The sequence below is a fragment of the Labrus bergylta genome, chromosome 6 (genome assembly GCF_963930695.1).
Source record: "Labrus bergylta chromosome 6, fLabBer1.1, whole genome shotgun sequence".
NCBI classification, from domain to species: Eukaryota; Metazoa; Chordata; class Actinopteri; order Labriformes; family Labridae; genus Labrus; species Labrus bergylta.
In genome coordinates this window covers 10,827,291-10,850,659 of record NC_089200.1, presented here as the reverse complement: position 1 = coordinate 10,850,659, position 23,369 = coordinate 10,827,291, and the positions used below count along the sequence as shown (strand labels likewise).

The 23,369-nt window shown below is 38.4% G+C and overlaps 3 protein-coding genes across 11 annotated transcripts in view; 1 reads left to right on the top strand and 2 right to left on the bottom strand.

Moving 5' to 3' along the window:
* The window catches only part of fcho1 (FCH and mu domain containing endocytic adaptor 1), a 52,742-nt gene extending 45,337 nt beyond the window's left edge, over nucleotides 1-7,405 (bottom strand). The window contains exon 1 of one of the 2 annotated variants that reach the window (XM_020656556.3): nucleotides 7,269-7,405. The gene's annotated coding sequence lies outside the window, so the exon portion shown is untranslated. The remainder of the gene's footprint in view (nucleotides 1-7,268) is intronic. The other variant, XM_029281419.2, reaches the window with a different exon arrangement.
* A 6,645-nt stretch (nucleotides 7,406-14,050) lies between these two features.
* On the top strand, nucleotides 14,051-22,648 carry prg4b (proteoglycan 4b). Of its 3 annotated transcripts, none has more exons than XM_065955715.1 (15): nucleotides 14,051-14,296; nucleotides 14,390-14,468; nucleotides 14,812-14,928; nucleotides 15,207-15,329; nucleotides 15,788-15,865; nucleotides 15,973-16,032; nucleotides 16,641-16,700; nucleotides 16,817-17,098; nucleotides 17,766-18,485; nucleotides 18,952-19,038; nucleotides 19,481-19,617; nucleotides 19,775-19,931; nucleotides 20,017-20,124; nucleotides 20,943-21,071; nucleotides 22,077-22,648. In XM_065955715.1, the coding sequence occupies exons 2-15, from the start codon at nucleotides 14,402-14,404 to the stop codon at nucleotides 22,184-22,186; spliced, it is 2,235 nt and encodes a 744-aa protein (XP_065811787.1). In that variant the 5' UTR covers nucleotides 14,051-14,296; nucleotides 14,390-14,401; the 3' UTR covers nucleotides 22,187-22,648. The 3 variants fall into 3 exon arrangements, with proteins under 3 accessions (XP_065811787.1, XP_065811786.1, XP_020511443.2); XM_065955714.1 differs by having other exon boundaries at nucleotides 15,785-15,865; XM_020655787.3 differs by lacking the exon at nucleotides 15,788-15,865 and having other exon boundaries at nucleotides 14,052-14,296.
* tprb (translocated promoter region b, nuclear basket protein) overlaps nucleotides 21,823-23,369 on the bottom strand; it is a 23,965-nt gene continuing 22,418 nt past the window's right edge. For all 6 annotated transcript variants that reach the window (XM_065955709.1, XM_065955711.1, XM_029281414.2 and 3 more), the window contains exons 50-51: nucleotides 23,257-23,352; nucleotides 21,823-22,503 (exon numbers count right to left, since the gene is read on the bottom strand). In XM_065955709.1, the coding sequence (XP_065811781.1) occupies nucleotides 22,451-22,503; nucleotides 23,257-23,352 (149 nt within the window). In that variant the 3' untranslated portion in view covers nucleotides 21,823-22,450. The remainder of the gene's footprint in view (nucleotides 22,504-23,256; nucleotides 23,353-23,369) is intronic.

Below are 23,369 nucleotides of genomic sequence, written 5' to 3'. Positions count from 1 at the left end.
GTAATATTAGAATAGAAAATTGAGGGCGCAGCCCATTGCGATATCCAATTGAATCGTTGACAGGATAATCGTCAAGAATCATTTGTGAGATCAGTGAAGATGCACAGCCCTATTGAGGCCTCTCCTACCATGCAGGTTGTTTGGCGAGCGAAGTTACTTCAGGGTAAACTCTGGCTTTACAGTACTATGAAGGTAGTTCACAGGTGATTTCCACCACTTCCATAAGCCCAATACCGCTCTGTTTACAATCAGATATGCAGCTGAAATATTACTGCTTATACTGTCAAGACGTCACACATGAGAAAATTATTAATTCAAGGAAAGAAACAGGAATTCAATATTTGGATAAATTCTGCACTAATGATGTTAACTTAATAGGCTATTGTAAAGCTTCATATTCACACTGTGATTGTTTGTTTTTCCTGCTGTTTTTGTTGCAGATGCGATACTTTACTCTTGAGTATGTATTCAACTTCTTCATATTTTTTAATATCAGAATACTTGCACTGAGTTTGTTAATTATGAAGGTCTGCTGATGGCAATCTGGTTACTGTATTTGATCATGTCTAACTAACAAGAGTTCTCTGCTGTGTGAACACACTCAGAAACTCTGGGTTTATTTATCGAGTTGAAAGCAGCTTCCGCCTTCCGCAAAACCTTTTCAGGATTAGTGAAGCCAGGTAACCAAAAGGTTAACCAGGTATGTTTAAGTCGTTTTGTAGTAAAGGCCTTTGGATTTAGAATGTGTTTGTTTTTGCATTAGAACATAACCAAGTTAATGTGAAACAAAAGTTTTATTAATGTATCCATTTATCCAGGAAAAAAAACAAGATAAGTCAATAAACGATGATACACATGACATATAGGTATCTGAAATGAAGATCACTTTATCTGCCTGTATCAAACTCTACTCACTGGATACAAAATGTCCTCATGGTGAGTCATTGATGAAGACAAGATAAATTGACAAATTGTCAGCACAGCCCACAAATCCAGATGCTCCAACAAAATCACTACAACCAGAGCCTGCACTTTATGATGACACACTGAAACACACACTGAAACCAACAATCACATCAACGCCAACTTGATGACAGAATTGCAGCCTGTGTTCGATGACTACAGCAGCTCTGACACACTGCACAGAGCGCATCCTTTAAATCCATAAACAGGCTGCTTGGTGAACGTGTGCTTGAATCTCTGGTGACTGAAACAAAGCGAGCAAGGAAGACAGTGAGACAGCAAACACAATAAAAAGGAGGCAGTGAAAGACACAGAGAGAGGGAGACAAGCAGAGTGATAATCACAACCCCGGCTGTCAGTTCCCCATTGTCCTGGCCTGAATGTGCTTTTGTCACTGCGGCACATAGCCTCAGTCTAGTCCAGTTTGTGACAACGTGCCAGGCGGGCATCACTTCTGAGCCCCGGCATGACCAGCCGAGTGATAGAAAACAATCACACAACACACACCAAGGTCCATACACAGCTGGTGATGAACACACATGAAGTGCAGCTGTGATTGGAAAAAAACATCATGTCTAACACTACAGTTTGTTGTATCGGAGGAGAGACTGAGGACGCATTTCAAGCTCTGATTAACATTTGTGGTCAGTTCTCGGCAACTAGATGACTCATTTTCATTAAATATTCTCTCTTGAGATTCGTTTTACATGTTAAAAGATATGCAAAATGTAATGTAGAACCATAAATATACTCTTTAAAAAGTCTGTATATGTCTTAAAGTTAAATACTTCTTTCCCTCCTCTTTCCTTGTTGTTCCCAAATTTCCCCTCTAGGGATCAATAAAGTATTATCTCTGATTCTTGTTGAAAAATGATCTCACCATATAACCAATGCCAGCAACTCTCCTGCCAGTCAACCAAACACAACAACTAGTGCAGCCACTAACAATCATTCCCTTGTTTTGACTAAAAATAATCTAAAAACCCCCCAAATAATCTATTTAAATGATGTCAAACAGAGCGATGAAGATCATTCTTACTGTACATTAGAGAAGCTGAAGCAGGAAACTGTTCTGATATATGACTTCAATTATCAAGTGGTTTTCAAAACTGTTGCTGGTTCAGTCTGCCTACTTGTCTGTTATCTCTTTTTTGAATAATTAAGGAAAAAACAAACAAGAAAAACTTGTATGGAAAAGTTTCCCTTATTGATTAATCCGTGTGTTTGGTTATATGAGTAATCATTTGGTCTGTATTAGAGTTGTTCCTTTACCGATACCAGTACTTTATATGTGCCGGACTAAAATACATTTTGGTTCAAGGCTAGTACAGTCTATGCACCCATCTGGTACCAAATATGACAAGGTCTGGTGCACAGGTTGGCCTTGCAGTTGGTTCTCATGCCCCATGTACATAGGCTGTTGTCCTCAAGGCAGGTGGCCCAGGTTCAAAGCTGACCTGTGGCTTTTCCTGCATGTCACTCCACACTCTCTCTCCCTCCAGTGTTTGACTCTATCCACTGTCATATCTGAAGAAAGCCATAAAATAAATCTTAGTAATAATATAAATCTCAGTAATAAATCATAGTAGCTTGAACAGCAAATAGTGCTATGCTGCACCCATGGATGCTCGGTATATTGGCCTTCCACAGCGGTAAATGCTTCCAAGAGCAACAGATTCCTGTTTTTTAGGAGAAAACAGTAAACGAGAGAGAATATTGTTAGACAGAGCTAGTCTAATATCAGCAATATGCAAACTTGGCAACACAATCACACCAGTTAAACAGCAATTTGTACAGTACGCTAAGCTTCGGTTATACAGACTTATACTGTTTATTTTTAATGTAACTGGTGTTATTAACACTCAATATCCGCAGATAAATGTTTTCAAGATAAAAAAAAAGTATGGTATTGGAACATCTTTAAATCCGTTTAAAGAAATAAACTAGTTGACTGATACAAATTGCTGTTTGAGCGAAGCTTCCCAAAACCGAAAGATTTTAAATTTACAATAATGACTCAAAACAAACAAAAGAAACGAATCCTAACACTTGAGAAGCTGCAGATAGCCAATGTTTGACACTTTTGCTAGATAACTTTTTATACATTGTAGCGGATTGATTTTCTGTCGATTGATTAACAGACTGATAAATAAACAAATAAATAAAGGATTAAAAAAAAAACATTTTAAGACAAGCAACCTTAAGTAGTCCAACTCTGAATTAATAAACTATTTTAGGCCTTTCATAATATTAAAGATTTCCCTCTTAGTGGCTGATTCCTATTTAACTCAGAGGTAATTAACTAATCTCAAATTGAAATCATGCTACTTTTAAGCAAATTATCAAAACAACTTTCTCTTTCAATCTTCTCTCCTTATCATGCTTGCCTTTGATCACAGCATTACATGAACCAGTAACCCAGAAATAGATCCAGTACCAGAGCCAAGGGGATGCCGCCCCCGGACCCTCCCATCTGCCATGAGGAGACCCTGGCTGGGCTCATTCACAACCTCAGGCACAGGTCGTTGCTCTACCCAGAAGACATTTAACAAGACAACATTTAACCTATTATTGTCAGCTGAACTTAAAGACGAGTAACCATATCTGCACCTGAATTTATGATTGAAGAAATATATGTCCCCTATATCGAAGGCTCTGAAATGAAAGTATAAAGAGTTCTGTTTGAGTATTCTTTAAATAAAAGGTGATAGTTTCCTGCCTCATATTTCATGCCTTTGGGTTCTGTCCCTCTTGGCAAAGAAGAGGGGAGGCCTGCAGCATTCTAGCCTACATATGACAGGCTACACATGTATTATTAATATTGTCATTGGCACAATTAAATGTGTTTTAGGAGAACCAAAAGGATCACAATAAGTTGTAGTAAGAGGATCCTTACAGGTCAAGGAGAAAGAGAGACAAGTCATCAGGGAAGCTGGAGTCCGGCTGATCAACTATGCATGACTCCAGGCGTGTGCACATGAGCGTACCTGCTTGTTTGAATATTTTGGAAAAAGGACGGTTCAGCAGGTTCTTCTCAGATAAAAGTGTCAGCTCGGCACAGACATCCATTCAAATGGAAATGCAAAGAGGGATCTCACATTATTTAACTGCCTCTTTCTTATCTCCTCACAGCTCCTAACAACCTTTATATCTAAAGTCTGGACAGGTGAAAGTCAGGCTGAAAAACATCAGGCTTGAAAACATCAGGCTTTTCAATTTTGTGTCTAGTAATTGGTTATTTCCCAACTGTGACCGTGAGGAAGCAGCCAATCAACCAAATCTTGTCACCGAAGTGTCGGGCACTATTTTATACCACCTATGTTCCCAAATGGAGTGATTTCTGTGTATTCCTTTTAATGGTTTCTATCAGGGATGTGTGTATTTGGTGTATTAATTATTAGTATTTTGGCATTTGATGAAGATCAAATGTTATGCTCAAACTGCAGCACAGCTTTCCGCCCACTGGCTGGGCTGTAGCCATAGACTGGCCTGCTCTCCTCACTCTACTATCCGGATGTAAACAAGCACAGTGAGCGAATAGCATATCGTAGTAGCAACGCTGTTTGGAAGTATTTTTATCTAGAAAATAAAAATGAATAAATGTGTAAAATGTAGGCTGTGTCAAGTAAAACTATCAACCAGAGCAAATAATAATCTATTTGAAACTACCACCTTTTGTCTATGATTATCATCGGTTTTACCTTTAATAAAAGTCCAAATGAAGCCCACTTTGACCAATAAAAGCAGTACATGTGATCACTGGGATCTAAAAATTAACAAGCTTTACAATGGATGTAAAGTGTTTTTACAGACTGTCTAACTCCCCTCCACATTAAAACTGTTCAACCAGCGCCTAAGCTCTTCACTGGGAATCCTCTCAACATGTCAGTGTGTTATCATGCAATCTGTTACCATGCAGTATTTTCATCATTTTTGGTGAAGTGACAATGTTAGCTTCTAGCCCTCAGCTTACCCACTCAGCCAACGTGCGCACATTTCTCAGTATACTATCATAGTTTGATAGTAAAGCTCCCCCTCCCTTTAAAACATCTTCTATCTCTCCATACAACTGGGAGGAAAGGTTGATCTCACGTTGAACCCAAGGCACCAGGAGTGTACTTTGATAGTGAAACACAAAGCAGTGCTCAGCTCCTTCCTCCTGCGTGTTGCTCTCACATTCAGAGTGAGAACACATACTGACAGACAGACAGACTGCTGCAGTATAAAAACATGCTTAATTTCTCATAACCCACACTGTGGGTTATGAGAAATTAAGCATACACCAGGCAGATAAAAGGGGAATTCCAGTTGGTTTGCTTTAGTGCAACCAAATGGTGGTTGCCTTGCACCTGCTAAAAGTGATACAATCGAGCAAACTGCCAACAGGAGAAGCCCTGAACTTACCAGATGCCAGTCCCTATTGAGATTTAAAAAGATGATTTAACAAGACAAATATTAATAATAAAACAGTATGGATTTAGAGTCCTGGTTGACAATCTGTATATTATTGTTTTGTAATTGATAGTGTAGTGTGACAGGAAATGATGAATATAAAGGGGGGTTGGCATACAGCACAGTTCCCTAAATGAATTCAAATCAGCGTTGTTGTGGTTTTACAAGAACAGCCTACTATGCATCATCTTAATATAAAAAATGTGAAGCCCATTTTCATAGCTGATCAAGTTTGTTTCATGTGTTCAGATATAACACTGCATGATACTGTAGCTTATTTATAGAATTTTCAATTTTAGAAACTCAAGGAGGATACTTCAATCAAATCAACGCAGCATCACACTGAATTATCATACTAATGCCAACTTGTTCAAACTTTTATCCGCCCTGAGAAGAAGGTTATTTGCAAAAAACTGGGTGGCTCAATGTCGGGTACGTAATCCAACAGAGGCAAAACATGGCTGCCATACCTGTGTCAAAGAATTCACTTAGGATATTTACAGACCAGTTAATATTTGCATGAACGGCCGGCTCTCCATCGAACCCAGAAACCAAATATGGGTCTTTGATCAGCAGTAAAAACCAGAACAGGTTGTATATCACTTTTGGGGCCTGTTGAGAGGGGGTGGCTGTCATGAATAACTGATGATATCAGAAATGATCTCAGCCTAAGACGTATCTGCATTATAGAATCATTTTCTATGTTTACTGATAAGTGTCAATGTATCACATTACAGACAAACTAAAACTATATAGCAGCAAGAACAATTCTATTCTTCGGTGATAATTTTCTCCAATAATCAACCAGATTGTGTCTGTTAAATGTCAGATAACAGTTAAAAATATCAGTCAGGGTTTTCCACAGCCAGAGAAGACGTAATCAAATGTGTTCTGTTATCTTCAACCACAACCCTACCACTTTCAGTTAACCGTCACTGAGGAGTGAACGAACATATATCATTCACATTTAGGAAGCTGAAATCAAATCATTTTGACCTGCATTTTTTTTTGGCTTAAAAGATTCAAACACATAAATCAGTTATCAGATCACACAATACAGTTTAGGTTATCAACTTATCAATGTATGGATTCTCCAACAGCTCCAAAAGTTATTTAGTGCTCATGAAAAAAGACTGGAAAGTTTCTGACAAGTTTTTGATCCAATGATATCTTCAAAACAATTATTTTAAAAACCACCTTGAGATGTGGATGTTCAACTGGTAGATTCTTTAAACTCTGAAGTACTAATGTGAAAACACCGGCTTCAATGAAAATCCTGCAGGGCTCAAACAGTTAGTTTCACATGATTGCACAAACTCACCTGCTCATAAACTGCAAAAGACATTAACATGACTTATTATACAGGTGAAATGAAGTGGTATCCATTTAAACCCCCCACAGACAGAAACCTAACATATCAGCTCTAAAATAGTTCAGCATCAGGAGCAGGAGAGAAAGCTGAATGTATGTCAGTGGGACTAATATCAAAATCCAGTCCAAGAAAACCCTGCCCCACCTCAGCAGAAGAAGCACATCTTGATTCCACAGGAAACATATCTTGGTTTGCTTAAATTAACATTCCCCATTAAAGTTTAAACTCTGCATTAACATATCATAGTTCATTTATTTTTATAGGTTTTTCTAACAAAGTGTTAAGCTTATTTTTTCTCCGTTCATATGCCACACCAGCGTGTGCCACTACTGCTGCCAGTTTTAATTCAACAATGTCACTGCCACCATGCACAACCAACTCGGTATTCTTAATAGCCTAGCTTTAGCGCTGTCTTATGAGGCACCTTCTGAAATGAAGTCGTGGGAAATGATGTAGCGAAACGAGAAGATTAATTAATTACCTGTACAGACTTTTCCCCAACAACGTTTATATTACATTTCCCATCCTTTCGGCTCCCTCCGTCCGACACCAGTGTGCACTCTGAGCGGTTTGACTGTTGTAGTAGAAATTCACCAGACACTTTTCAGTGTGCGCGCAAACTCCCGCCCAGCTCGACGCTGATTGGCTACTCCACCAGTCAGTCAACGAGAAACGGGGAGTAGGCATAGCAACCGTAAGAAGGTGGGTCTTACAGAGTATACCAGAAGCCTATTGGATATTTTTTTTTTCACTTACTAAATACAGACGTAGAAACAAAATTAAAAAAGACGTGATTTCTCTATCTTCTCTTTTCTGTAATAACATGAAACAAAGGTGAAGGAAAGTTCAGTCATTAACCACTTGAGTGTAGCAGACTGCTCCCCCATTTAACGCATTACTGCCTGAAAGAAAGCTATCACATGTAGCCTACCGTCTGTTTCCGCTCCTCAAGCTGCTGAATGATGAATATTGCGTTTTAAAATGATAATCTTGTCACTTACAAATAAGCCCACATACTTAGAGCTATAGGCCTATATCAATGCAAACACAGTCATGTGCAATATTCATACAGAAACATGTGTATACAACTGAAGGTGGTTATATTTGCTTTGTTGATTTTGTCTTAACACTATATACTAAACATGTATTGCAATCTTTCTATAGGCTAATGCCTATCTGTGCTGCACATGAAAATAAACAAACAAATTAATAAACAATTACTTTTTTTTGATAGTTATGACTCCATTTTTCATGGATGCACTGTTCCATCAGATTGAGCTAGACGGTTTGTCACCCTGTGGATTTCCCATTTAAAGTGTCAGGTTGTAGTATATTCGGAATGGCTGGAAAGTTTGTTGACTTCAATTTAAAATACAGCAGGGTTTGTAGACTTGAACGGTATATTTGGCCGCACTCTAAGATAGTTGAGCTTTAGCTAGATGAAAGTAACATTTTAAGAGGATAAAAGGCAGATTTGATAGGATAAAATATGTAAGAGATCCCTCATCATTTGATGCTCATTCAATATATTTGAATATATACTTATATTTATAGCATTTATTTATATTTATAGCATCCCATTAATCCAGCCATCCAGATATACCTAATAATTCACTTTTTTTTAGTCTACATCTGTAAATTTTGTAATTACTGTACATAGCACAGACTCTTGCACTTTCTGCTTATTTGCACTTCTGGTGAGATGCCAAACCTCTTTTCGTTACTCTATACTTGTATATGTGTAATGACAATAAAGTTGAATCTCATCTCATCTCATCTCATTCATCACATTGACTTGTGTGTCTATGCAGTTCGGCCTCCTTAGGCCCTTTGTACACCCTGTTATTAACTACCAATACACAAAGAAGTGCACATAAACACAGCTTTTGCATACAGTCACAACAGGTTTCATTTAAACCACAACACAAATGTATTTATTAAATTGTTTTGTGTCTTGGGGATAGACTTGTTCTTTAGCTGCTTGAATAACTTCTGGGTCCCCATTGCACCCGTGTGAGATAACTGAGAAATGTGGCTCACTACCTGCCCTCAAAAGTCTACAATACAACAGAAATGCAGCATTGATGTCTACCTTGCAATGTCCCTGCAGACTAAATAAACCAAGATATGCTACATGTATTGATTTAGTCAAAATTGGAACATACATTTTTGTCAAAAATATAGTCACTTTGATAAGCAATTAAGAGGTCAATAAAAACTGTAATGGGAAAAATTAACAGAATTTGACCTGCACATTACTATATGCATGTGATAGATGGGCTGTTTGAAGAGAAGTGATACAGTAATGTCCATCAAACCAGCACAGGATTTACTTCAGGGATGTGTGACAGGAAAATATGTATCTCCACACCCACGCCTTATCATGATCAAAAGGTGAAAATGCTGACAGTGGAGGCTATGGCAGGTGCTTTAGATTGACAGGGAGGAGGTAAATCAGTCCTCTCCATCAGTTCACCACACAGGTCTGTAAGAAACATATGCTGCAGAATGAAGATCATTTTTGCTCTGCAGTTAAAACCAGTCCACAGTCGCGGTTTCACCCACAGCTTAAATATAGGCACGGAAATGTTGTTGTCAGATATTCGATGAAAAGTCTATTCTAATGCTGAGGTTACAGCTTACTAGTTATTCTTTAGTCATTTTTTTATTTAACATGGAAAGAGTTGAAAAAAGGTTGACTTTTAATTTTCGGTCTTCTATTGGGGTAAGGCTTCACCACTGTTTGTTTGTTTTCTCTTAAGCCTACACGTTATTAATAATGTTGAAGTATAATTATGTAAAATGATGTCAAAGAACCATGGATTTAAAAGAGTGATTCAATGTGATACATGTGATCTTCATATTGAAAAAATAAACATGGATTGTAACTTGAAAGTGACATATTTGAAAAATGGATTGAGTTTATTAACCCCTTATGAAACAGATTTATTTTTTAAACTGTTGTCTTATAACCCACTGGTTCTTTGCAGCGCATGAATATTTAGCTTGTATGTTTATTTTCTTTGTTTGTTGTCTTTTGTTTTGTCTCACAAAAAAGTCTACTCTGTGAGATGCTTTGCACTGGTTGATCTTCAACTCAAATTAAGAAAATAAAACAATGAAATAAAATAAGATATTATATGTTTGCATTTTCTGTCAAAGGTTCATTCGACTGGTGTTTATGATGACACCACTAAATATACAGCTGATATGACTCACTGGTTCAACTTCCCATGTCCTTTCAGGCGCTCTTTACACATCAAAGATGAGCTGAAGCTGTCAACGCTTGATGTGATGCAATATTAAAATGAACACCGGGGTGCACAGGCAATGTCAGAGAGAGGGAAATAGCACAGCATGGAGCTCTAGTAAGTCTACATTTCCTGTGCAGCGATGGTGAGCTTATCTCGAGATGTTTACTGAGCTACAGCCAGGCAGAAGTCGTTTACCAGAAAGTCACAAGGCAAAATATGTTATTAAATATCAGTGAGTGTCAGAAAACGATATTCTGATGATTATAGAGTTGTTGTCCATATGTTGAGAGAAGGATAAACATACAGGGGGTTGTCACAAAAAGCATTAAACCCTATATTTCTGTATGATTGGCAGTGTCCCTCACTTCCATCTGCACAAACAGATGAAATGCAGGATAATCTTTTGAGCCTTTAATCCTCTGCAAAAGTCTTCAAAATAAAAGTGAAGTAGCTGTCAAATTTAATTAGGCATCATCAGTCTGTGCCACCTGTTGCTGTTCCTATTCTTATCCTTCAGTGAGTGCTGCTGCAGACAGAAGACGATCTGCTCGAGTTTGTCTCCCTCTAAAGGTCTTTTCTGATCATGTCTCACTTCTTACATCAGTGCACTCAACGGATGTCAGATGAAAGGCTTTCAACAGTCATCTTCTTCAGCACGTTAAGGACGACACAAAACAGAGAATTTCATTTCTGTTCTGTCGGTCTTGTTATCCTCTGTCCTTTGATCAATCTTGTATTGAGTCTGATTTGAATTCGTTCTTTTATGTTCTGGTTTCACAGCAACACGTTTAAAGATATGAACAGTCTGATCAGCATAGTTAAAATCTGCTTCGAGATTTTATGAATTTAAATAAATCTGCTAATTCATACTGGAAAGATCACAATCATCGCAGTTAAAACAATAGATCTTAGGCTGTAAGTATTTAAGCTGAATTTGTACATGCTTTGTAAGTGTTAATTGTGGATAAAGTATTTTTTGTCATTTTTCTACATCTTTTATGTACAGGCTGCTCCAAACCATGCACTCCTAGAACCATTAGATTTTTATTTTATTTAGGATTTGTTTTAGAATAATTCTTATTTCCTATGTTTGATGATATTTTTAGGTTTTCAGATTTAGTTAAATCTTTTTTTTTCATAAAGAAATATATGTACTATTTTTTAAAGTCACTACACAAAGACAAAAAAAAAAAATAGTGCTATGAAGACACCATAAGAAAAACAAATAAACAAACAGAACAAATGTTCTGCTCTTTTCAGTCTCTCTCATTGGAGAACAGAAATAAAGAATCATGTTCACTCACTAATATTTGATTGAAGATTCATTTAAAAGGGATATCAGAAGATAAAGGGATTATGACTGCTTTGCTTTTCCTGTAATGCTAGTAGACTGTGTCGTTTCCTTTTCAGAACTCATCTTTAGTGTATTCAATTATCAGAAACATTTTGAACTCAGCCAGGAAGCCATTCAGCTTCTGTTCAACTTGGAAGAAGACAAAAAAAAAATGTCCCTCCACATGCCCTGCATCCCCTCTTCTCCTGGGGGTCTCCATGTTTGTGCTTCTCATCGAGCTCTTTTAAATCAGCGTCACTCCTGCTAGAACAGGTCGACGGATTAAAGCTGCCAGCACAGAAGCCCTTATTGCACAGGCGCAGTTCTGGGTTCAGAAAAAAAAACAAGCGGACTCCCCACTCAGCGCATTTCTCATCCCCCCAGGAGATCCAGTGTGCAATACATCCAACTGTGATAATGGGAAAGTGCTTTGTGCCACATCTCAGGGACATTTCTACCTTTTGCTGGTTGTCTCTCCGCCTCTCTGTGGGTTTGAAGGCCTGCAGAGAGGGGAAGAGGAAAACTGCTGTTTATGTTTGTGTCAGGACAAAAGAAGGTCACAGCAGTCCCAATTGTAAGACTAACACCCACAATGACTGATTCTAATTTCAAATCATTTGTATTATATATAGAAGTACGTGGTTGCATTACTTGTTTAGCAAAACACTGTATGTGCACTGCATGCCAATTTGGTCTGATATTGTTTCTCAATTAACTGTAAATCCTTCCTCCCAGATTTGATAATAAGTAAATCATGTAACTTTTCATTTTGCATATTAAAAACAGCATAAATACATTGAAAAACAAGAAACCAAACCTATACATTAAGAATAAAAAATGTAAAATAAAAAATGTAAAAGCTACAAAAGAAAGACTAAATAAATCAGGGAAAAAAGACAATAAAGCAAAATGAACATGTATGTATACGCATCATCACAAATCATGTTGTTTGTAAAAGGAGAAAAAATGGACAGGCTGTCTATTTATATCATAATTAAGAAATTGCTAAAATATGATGAGAACAAGCTTCAGCCTCTGCTCAAGTCACATACACATAGTCACTTAAAAGATTCCCTTTTAAAATGATCTGAACCAGGGGGAAGAGTTTACACATTTATGTAAGGCCCTTGTAAATGCATGAGGTCAAAGGGTCAATAGTCGCCCAGTAAGAAAAGAGAGCTTCTATACCTAAAGACTTTTAATGGTCAAACTTTCATCAGAACCACATGCTTCAAAGTTTGCCATGTGCCTGAGCTTTGAGATTTCAAACTAGTGCAGGAAAAATACAAGACTCAGTTAACAATTTAAACACAGGGGGGCGCACTGACTCTACTTTTGAAACTTTGACCCTTTCACCTTGTCAGTGTAAATGAAGATAACAGGGCTGTGATACTTCCTCTTTTCATTGAAATATACTCGGGGGAATTGTTGATTGGTTATTTCAGAGCTTGTTTACCAGACCCTGTTATCATAACTGTCTTGACACCAGAACACTAATGAACGTTTTACCTCTAATTGGACTATGACACGATGGAAAATAAACACCAGCACTTCCAACCACAAAATACCCCGAGCAGGCTAGCCCTACATCATAAAAATACATCACCACTGTAATCAGTTTGATAAAGTGAGAGAGATCCAGCCTGTTGCTCATGAAAACGAGTTATGTAAACATCTCTAAAACTACAACAGTGGTAACAAACCTTGGGTTCGTACCCACACAAAGAGTTTCTAAATGAGGTAAAGAGATGGTAAAAAATCAACTAAAGCAAACTAAGCAAGCTCTGTTACATTATAGGGGTGTCTCTTTTCCTCACTAAGTAATGGAAATTGTTACAATTTTTAGACCTTTAAATGTATCTATATAAGATAAGAGAAAAATCATTTTTTAAAAACGTTGCACCCTTGAGAATAACTTAAATACATTGGTTTTATCAAATGTATTTTCTATGTGTTGCTGCCTCTAAAAACTGTTCTTACAGTTTATATCCCAAATGCGTCCCTTTTAAAATATCCTGCCTCTCTCATTCGTAGAAAGTAACACAATCAACGTAATTAAATATAATCTTTAAGTCCTTTCCTGGTGATTTCTCTATATTTCACATTTTACTTTTCAGCTTTTGAAATCACTGATGATCACTCTCTATTGTTTTAATGGCTTTTAAACTTGCTCAGAATGTTTTGTTGGTATTAAAATTAGCTAGAAGAATAGACTTAATGTTAGTGCATCCATGAAAATCATTTTATACTGAAAGGGTCCATTTGCCAAAGAGCATTTGATTTTGAAAGGACATTTAGCCGATAAGTAAACATTAAAATTAATATTTCTATTTCTCATTTAGAATTTTATGTGGTAAATACTAGAATATAATATTAATATTAACTCATGTTATCATGTGTTATCATTAGATATATTAGGATAAACTTCAGATCACTAAACTGCATTTGGTTTAAATGAATTGAGACACTTGAACGCCACACTAGTGTGATGCCAGTAACCTGAGTTTAGACAAAATAATGACTGTGAAGTCTAAGATCTAACTTGCCTTCAGTGGATTTATTGGACTCCTCATATTGTATTGATTTGAATAAACCAGTCTGGGATGACATAAAGGTGTCCAGGTCACCCATTTGTGACATAATGAACTAGTCACAGCAGTGTTTTTCCCTTGCTCGGAAGTGTGCGTGAAGTCAGCCGTCTGTCTGGCACAGATGTGTGTTGGTGTACTTCCAGCTGTTAGTGAAGTCTAGACCTATGGTGTGGCCGGACTGCAGGACCCTCCCTAAACCCCTCTGTGAGATCATCACACATTTAATTAGAACGGATCTGTCAATTAACGGGCAGTCAGCCGGTCTCTTTCTGCCTTTTAAAAAGCAGCCGACTCAGACCCTCAGCAGGATTCTGACAGACGCTCAAACAAGGTGGGCTACTTTCTACTTTCCTCCATTGGAATCTGAAACACATCTGAAACAGAGGACTTATTTGTTCTGTTTGTGATTTATGCTTGGTTTCAGATTTCAGGAAGAATGTCTTCTGCTACACTTTGTGCTGTTGTTCTGCTGCTTTGTGCTTTGACATTCAGTGCTGCTCAGTGTGAGTATAATTTGTAATTTCATCTAGAATTATTCAAGTGAAAATATTCTGACTGCCTGAAAAATATCTTTTAACAACAGGATTTCCTGGAATATATATCACATGTTTTCTGTGCTTGTACTCATCAGTGTTTACTCTCTAAATAATTATTTACCAGATATATTTGTCACTACTCCAAAAATCAATATCTCTGCTCAGTCGTAGTATTTACAGACTATGTCCTGAAGCACGCACGGTGCTTTAGAAGAAAAAAAGATCCAGACGTTAAAGGCACCGATCATATTTTACGGTCTTCAGGTCCCTCTCCGTCATTCTTTTTCTTTGTATTCTTTCTCACAAACAGCGAGCTGCAAAGGACGATGTGGTTCTGGGTACTACAGGGGCAACATGTGCCAGTGTGATTACAACTGTCTGTCTTATGGAGAGTGCTGCAAAGACTTTGACTCTCAGTGCACAACAAGTGAGAATTCCCCTCCTGATATATTCCTCATACTTTTATCCAAACCACATTTACTGTTACTAATCCCAGTTTATTTAACTAAAGAAATGCAGCTGTCCTATCTATCTTTAATTGATTTCTCAAGTTTGCACTCTTTTTTTGTTGCCAAGGGATCAACATTTAATTTATCATATGAAAAACAAAATGTTAAACAGTAATTAATCTAACTACTAAAGCAGTGTGTGTGTCTTATTGTAAAAGGGTTTTTTGCTCAACTTTGCTGTGATTGTGTTCAACAGGCGACTCTTGTAAAGGTCGTTGTGGAGAGGGTTTTAAAAGAGGCCGGCTGTGTAACTGCGACAGCGACTGTGAGAAGTACAAACAGTGTTGCTCAGACTTCAGCAACCACTGCGATGCATTAGGTAAGCCTGATTCCAGCATGGTTTTGAGTATGTGCTTGTCTTTATGTTCTATTCTGCATGGTAATGGTTTCCTTCTCATTTCGCATTTGCTTCCCAGATTAAGAGGACAGCAAACAGTTTGAAAACAAGTGTTCACAAGTCTTCAGAATAATTTGACACTTTATAAATAAATACAGTGATTGTCATGTGACTGCATGGTCAGGTTGAAGTCAGCCAGTATCTTTTTTTTTTCAGTTTGATTACCTTTCAAGTCTCACAACAATCAGAATTTTACAATGTGACATTTTTACATGCGCATGAACACTGATGTGGGAATAAGTCAGAATGAATCCGACCGAGGAAAACCTGCATGTCCACCAGCATGTGGCGCAGTATGTGTTGCACTGCATGCAGTAATCTGCAATGATGCACTTGGTTATAGTTGACGATATTCTCTGTCTTGGTAATTGCCACAGAAGAAATCAGTGGAGCAACAAGTGAAACAGCACCAGGGAAGACTAATTCATGCCATAATGTCAATAATAACAAACCAAAAGGTACATCTGACTTGGAAAAGGTTTTTTATCCCCCCTAATTGTTACTCTTTTAGATTCAAAGATTATTGTTCTTGGGTTAACTTCTGTATATTTATTCATGACTATAGAGCCACCTCAAGGTGACGCAACAGATCTGTCGTCAACATTCAGCGAGGGAGACAATACAGGTGACTTATTCTACATCTTGAATCACTTCCACAACATTTAAATTGCAGAAACTTGATGTTCCCTTAGTCATTGGATTACACTAACTGAAATGATAATTAAGAGCTTAATTCAGTAGATTGATTGAGGCATAAGTTAGGAAAATGGCAGGAAGTTGTTGTTGGCTGAGGAGAACACAGCAGCTCTCTTGCTGCGGTTTGTTAAGGAGCAAAGACCGAACCGGAGAAAGCCAAGAGCATAAGCTTCACGGGCCAAAATAAAGACAAGAGAGCAGTGTTTTCATGAGTGTGTGGGAGGGTTACGGGCACCGGCTCAGTCACAAGAAAGGAAAGCATTAAAAGTAGCCAAGAAAACATGACAGATGATTTACTTGAATGTTTTAAATTAATAGTTTGAGGGAAATTGTTTTGGGTGGTGGTGGTGTGTGTGTGTGTGTGTGTGTGTGTGTGTGTGTGTGTGGGGGGGGGGGGGGTACTCTTGCATCCGAAGAGATGTCAAAAACATTTGTCTGAAAAAGTTACAGTTAGTGGTGTGTGGATCCTCAGGGAAACATGCGAATCTCATTGTTATAAATACTGATATTATTTAATTTTGCATTCTTTGCCCACAGATGACCATCTTATTCCCCTGGTCAGTCCAACATCATATCCACAAGATGATCTCAATGATGGTGAGCGGCGTTGTGCATAGATAATAAATCCAGCAAAGAAGTTTCCCACCAGTGAAGTTTTTACGAGTTTGACATCCAGGTGCTCATCATCTTTTCTCACGGTAACATTCCTGTAGATATTTTTCCCAATGACGAATATTCCGACGATGCAGTTGGCGACCTGGAAACCACTCCAATCCCAGAGAGCACTAGCGGCTATGGATCGTCTACAGCTGGCCCTCTGGATCAACTTCCCACCGAACCCACCCAGAATCCAGACACTGTAGAGACCACTACAGAGACAGTGACAGTAGGCGCTCTAACAAAGACGACTCTTGCTGATAATGAGCCGACACAGGCAGATAGCAGTCCTTCCACCATACCCCCAACCATGGGTGAAGTCTCCACTATCAGTACAGGTATGTGAAAAGGGAATATCAGGACATATTCGATGAATGGTTGGTAAATCAAAGACATTATAAAGGAGATGTTGTTTTGCCACCAGCTGCCAGAAAATGATCAAAGCAACTCTTGATTCTCTTATACCCTACTGGAAGATAAAGACAATTTGTGCATTGATTAGAACAATATGTCCCGTAGTTGTCCAACTGGGATGAGATCCAGTGACTTCAAAGGCCACAGCACATATTGACCGAAAATGAATACTCTTTTTTTTTTCTTTTTCTTAAGCACCTCCAGCCCTTGCTTGGCTTCTCCAGACCCTTTTGGAAATGAGAATTAATACAACCTATCCCTTATTTTGTTCTTTTTTGTCTGGGAGACATTATAATTGGATGGGCTCTTACGCAAGCTGGTTACTGGAAGCTGGTTACCAACATGCAATTCATAGTGATTCTAGTTCAAAGCTAAACTACTTGCAGAGGGAAATGATGAAGCTTGTTTATTTGTGAACGGTCAACTACAAGTTGGTTAAACCGTTCATTTTATGCAGATGTCTGCATGCAGAGGTCTGCATTTGTTCTTTATTATTCTCGTTTGAATTTTTTTTTTCATATTTAAAGTTTCTCATTTGTTCTTTAATTTACTGAAATGATTCACAACAACAGTCTATATTTTGTCCTCTAGATGCCGGAGATCCCACCAGCTCAGGAACAACTCCCCCTCAGCCTACAACGGCAGCTGTCAGCAGCCTGCCTGTCGCAAACTCAGAGCACCCGAGAGGGGATTCTCCTGGCCCCAACAGTCCAGAGCCTGTGCCAGAAGTCACATCTAAGGGTGCTGTTTCTCTTGAGGGACAGAATACAGATCCCACTGTAATCTCCACCAATGAACCAGAGGATACAACCCTACCCCTAAAAACAACCTACAACCCCACTGAGGCTTCAGTGTCTACAGTAACCACACAGGACCCAACACCCATACCAACGACAGCCACTTTAGCCCTCGGACCAGATGTAGACAACAAAGAGGATGTCGCAACAGAACTGCCAACATCTCTGCCAGACCTTGAGGATCCTTCTATCGGGGTTACTCCTTCCGACTCCAGGAAACCGTCTGAGCCTGATGCCTTGACAACCAACATCCCAACATCCACAGAGGCATCTCGGGATGTCGCTACAGAAGATGTTACACAAGCAAGACCCACAGCAGATCCACTAAATGTCCCTGAAGACCCACCCAAACCCACAAGCTTAGAAGAAACATCAAAACCCCAGGACAAGCCAGACCTGTTGAAGCCAAAGCCAGTTAAACCAATAGCAGCTAAACCCAGCTCCAAACCTGAGACCAAGCCTCTGGATCCTGCACAAACTCTCAACGTGGACAATCCTCGGGACTACCAAGCCGGTAGGAAATCCCTCAAGACAAACTCAGTGGTTGAGGGAGGGGAGATCTTCAGTGTCAGACCTGTTAGCATCAGCTAGCATCTAACTTATTTAAAAAGGGTCTAACCCTACTGCAAGAGTGGAGGCCTCCAGTTTCTGTCTGTTCACAGCCAGCTTTATGAGCCTGGTTGTTTTTCATTATGCCTCTTTGTCAACATAACCTCCTTCAAAGCGTAGCAACACTATATTAAGTGACTGACATGGCTGTTTTCCCACACTGTAAATGAACCAAACAGCCCTTTTAAATTGGAATTAGGACTCAAAGGGTTTAATGTGAAACTATTTTTTTCACATTATTTTACTTTCAGCTCCCGAGGCACAAAATGACATTTAACACCCAATAACTCAGTCTGTAAATCCATGGTTTTCCTTGCTTTGCTAGTTTAAGCAGATGGTTTAGTCTTACTGATGTTCTTTTTTTCTCTCAGATGACAGCAACGACACAAATCTGTGCAGTGGGCGGCCAGTCAGTGGAGTCACCACCCTGAGGAATGGCACAATAGTGGTTTTCAGAGGTGAGTGCCAGCTTCGTAGTCATTAAATCTGAAAATTGTATCTGATGGGAATCAAAATAAAACTTAACTGACGCACAAGAGAGCAGTGGTGGAGAGTTAAGTATTTTAATCCAAGAACAAATTTGAGTTACTTGTTTTTTCTGCTACTTAAAAACAGTAAATGAGTAAAATAGTAATGCATTCCTCTGCCTAATGAGTACTTTTTGATACTTTAACTAGTTTGTTGTTAAGATTTTGCACCCAGTGATTTTTTCTTCATGTATGTTATTTCTTACTTAACAAAAGGAAGAGTCCCAGAAGTACAGACATGAAATGCTTAGCAGAAATAAATAATATATAAAAATACAAATAAAAACATTTATAATAAAAGATACAAACGAACTCTCTAAGCGAAGTTACATATGTTTGGACTGTCCTTATGTACAAATGTTATTTCTTTCAGGACACTACTTCTGGTTTCTGGACAGAAACAGGGTACCTGGTCAGGCCCAAGACATCACACAAGTGTGGGGCGTCCCCTCCCCTATCGACACTGTGTTCACCCGCTGTAACTGCCAGGGCAAAACATACATTTTCAGGGTACATTTTCAAATCTTATCTGAACCGATGGTTGTGACGCTCAAGTGCAGTCTTTGACCTTACATTTCCTTATAGCTAATAGTTACTTTGTTAAGTGCTGGTCAGGGATAGTTTTGTTGCCTGAGAATAAATGTTTTTGTTTTTTTTATCTTTGTAGGGACCGCAGTACTGGAGATATGAAAACGATGTTTTGGACCCTGGCTATCCAAAGGTCGTTGAAACAGGCTTCGATGGGCTTCGTGGCCACATCACAGCGGCTCTGTCCGTGCCTCAGTACCAGAGGAGGAGAGAGTCCGTTTACTTCTTCAAGAGAGGTGATCAAATGCTGTATAAGACATAATTCCGATTTGCTTCATTATCTGAAAAAAATGATTTTCATATGGAATTTTGTGTTTTCAGGGGGAAATGTTCAGAAATATTCCTACCAGTTTGGCACAAGTCCAAAGTGTGGCAGAAAACCACAGCATGCCATTTACACAGTCAGCAACCGGTTTGTCCGACAAGCAGGTAAGAAGAGGAAAACAAAATGGACTTGTGTTTATAAAACAAGGACATCTCGAACCAGAACTTGTTATTTTTGCATACTACTTACAGAAGTCCAATACATATTCTGTGTGGGGTTACTTGAAAAACACTTGTTAAAGTTTTTACAGTTCTTTCAAAGAAAAAGCCTAATTATTAAAAAACATCTAATTCATTTTGGTTTAGTCCAATCACATACCAAGCAGATAACCATTTATGGGAACAAAGAAAAGGATTATAACAAAGGTGAAAATGGGATGTGCATCATTGAAATTATCAAACAGTTGTAATAATAAACTAAAACATGTAAAATATGTTTAAAAAATCCAACATTATACAAACAATGTAGGTAAGACCGAAAGAAATGACCGGCACATCTGGCCAGTCTTAATTGGATCATGCCATAAAGTTTATGTCCATGGCTTGTTCTGTTTTTAGTACGAGTTCACTTAGAGCAACCTAGATTGCCTTCTTTTCTTGTGTTTGGTCCCGGATATATTTTTTACTGTGATGAGTGTACCAGGTGTTTGCTGACTTTTTTTCTTAACAGGTTTAAAAGGCTCAAGTAAACATGTTTTATTTGAGTTACATCACATGTAGTTCCCTGAAAAAAATGAGTCATACCTTTGTGTTGGAGGGGAGAGGGGCAGCCAGGCCATCTTGTAAATAAGTGGCAAGTGGAAGTAGATTTCTCTGGTGACATTTAAGTAACTGTTGAAACACAAAAACAATTCAACTAAGTGTTAGAATAATTTCAACTGGCTCAAACATAATATTTATACACTCACCTGTTTCGTTTCCAGTGTCTGCTCTTGGGGCAACCATCAACATCCGTACGTCATGGAGAGGTTTCCCCCCGACCATCACAGCTGCTGTTTCCATCCCGAGCAACAGAGAACCAGAGGGATACAAATACTACGTCGTCTCAAGATGTAAGTCACTGAAACGCCGGCCAAGTCTATACACGTGGGTTATTTAACCCTGATATATTCAAAATAAAATGTACCTCTGAGATTCAGGTAAAGCAAGAGCACAAGATTACCTTTCCTATCTTGACCATCATTTATGTTACAATCACATGCAAAGTGCACCAAGTTTAATCAGAAGAGTAAATCATGGAAATATTAACATAGTTAGCCTTTATTAAAATCTTCATTATCTCAGAAAAGTAAGGTACATGTACTTTTCTATAACCAACACATATGTAAGGATGAAAGGGTGGATTTAGTTTGGATCATGAGTACTTCATTTGTAATCAAATAGAAAATCATCCAATTTCATAAGATAGAAGAATGGACACCCATTGTTGAAAGTTTCCCTCACCTATTTCTCACATGTCAATGGTAGCTCCATTTACAGACATCAATCACATTTTGAAATTATTTAAGAGGTATGTGTGGTTATAAAATCTGTCTCTGCTCCTATGCTCATATTATTGCTAAGCTTCAGAAGGACAAAACATCCTTGTTTGAAGTATGGCTTTCTTTTTTAACTGTCCAATTGTGTGAAAGGCATAACAAGGACCATGTGTGTCAGGGTGTGTCTGGGTGTGGTTGGGGGGATTATAGGCAGATGGAAAGGTCATAGAGGGTGGTGTCCATCAGGCATCAGTTAAATGTGGAGAAACCCACAGTAAAAGTTTTTATCATGATATTCATAGTTGAAAGAAAAATGCAACTCCTGTGTGTGAAAAAGGTTCATGTCTCGTCTTTAATGTCATCACAGAAAAACTGCATCTCTTTAAATGTATGTCCTGCTGCAGCCAGCCAAGAGCTGTCCAAGTTAATGTCCTGAAAGCTCTGAAGGCACGGCTGTAAAGACAACACATTTAGTTTCACTAAAATGGAAACTGGCACAAACATGGATGAAAAGAATATTCTAAATACCACTCGCAAATTAAAATGCTAAATCAACAAATCGTTCTGTTTCTTTTGCAGCCAAATCCTACAAAGTGAGGATGGACACTGGGCGTCCTGAAATCCCCGCTCCTGCAGCCAACACGTCACCCCAGAGCAACAACATCTTCAAGTGCCCAAAGAAATTGTGATTGAAGGAAAATATACTTTCGTGTAGGTTTAAAGTTTATTCAATTCTTCATAAAACACAATGCTTCAGCATGGACTGATTACAAAACGTACTTTTCAAGCACATTAAAATAAAATAAAACAAGAACAGGGAGGGGGGGGGGGGGCAGGCTTCAGAGCAAGAAAACATTTGTAAAAATCTGAAAACAGAATCTAAACTTGAAATGTGTTTTCTGATTGGAATGACATGTTGCGTTATGATTGGCAAGTTTTTTGTGTTTCATGCTTTATCTCTGGAATCGTCTCCCGTGGAAGCCTCGAGAGAACCGAGAAGGAAACCCTGTTGTAAAAAAAAAAAAGAAGAAAAAAAAAGAAGTTGTTTTAGAAGAATGCCTGCTGAACTCATGTAAAAGTTTTGTACTGGAGCTGTATACAAATGTATGGAATGATCTGTACTACCAATAAACTGAATATTCAAACATAAACATGTAATCAGTGCTGTTGACTGGTAATGAATTTGTGTGCACAGCAGGACAGACGATCAACATTTTCAATAACGCAAAAAATACATACTTTACATGTATATCTCTCAAAAAAACATGGTGCAATTAATTTAAAACAGCTGATGAGTCACAGAGTGAGGAGACCTAAAGATCAGTTTATGGTAATTATGTTCCGGCTTGAAACAAAGTACATTTATTAAGTCCTAATTTGCAGTATTTTTCTGTTATCGTAAGCCTGCTGGTTTCTTGAAATAGCACATTGCAAATGCTCTCATTTCTCTGTATTTTAGTCTGGATTCAGAAAAACTGTGGCCACTCCAAACCCCTTCAAGAATGGACATGTAAACAAACTGCATGTCTGTCCCAATGCAGGAAATCATTCCTCAGAAATAGACGGACATTTCTAAGAAGAGCTTTTTACTTAAAGTTTGATATCACATGGTTTGCTTGCTTTCACAATATCAAATAATGAGCAAAAAAAAAAGCTCCACCACTTTTGTAGCTGTTGAATTACCTGAGACTGATTCATCAGCTAACTAAGCAGGGCAGTTTCATTAGCTCCATTACCAACAACTGTTTTCACATGTTACCTCCTCTCTTCATGCGCCCACCACGGTTTTCTGGCCAGCGCTGCAGCTGTCTGCTGGATACAGGTCTACAGGGTTTAGGTGGAGCACTGCTTGTGTCTGGAAGAAAACACAAC

Bases quoted from the DNA above. Each gene is read 5' to 3' on its own strand.
- prg4b (XM_065955714.1), top strand. From the start codon at position 14,402: ATGTCTTCTGCTACACTTTGTGCTGTTGTTCTGCTGCTTTGTGCTTTG. The intron at 14,929-15,206 runs GTGAGAATTCCC...TGTGTTCAACAG, and splicing joins TGACTCTCAGTGCACAACAA to GCGACTCTTGTAAAGGTCGT. The intron at 21,072-22,076 runs GTAAGTCACTGA...TTTCTTTTGCAG, and splicing joins ATACTACGTCGTCTCAAGAT to CCAAATCCTACAAAGTGAGG.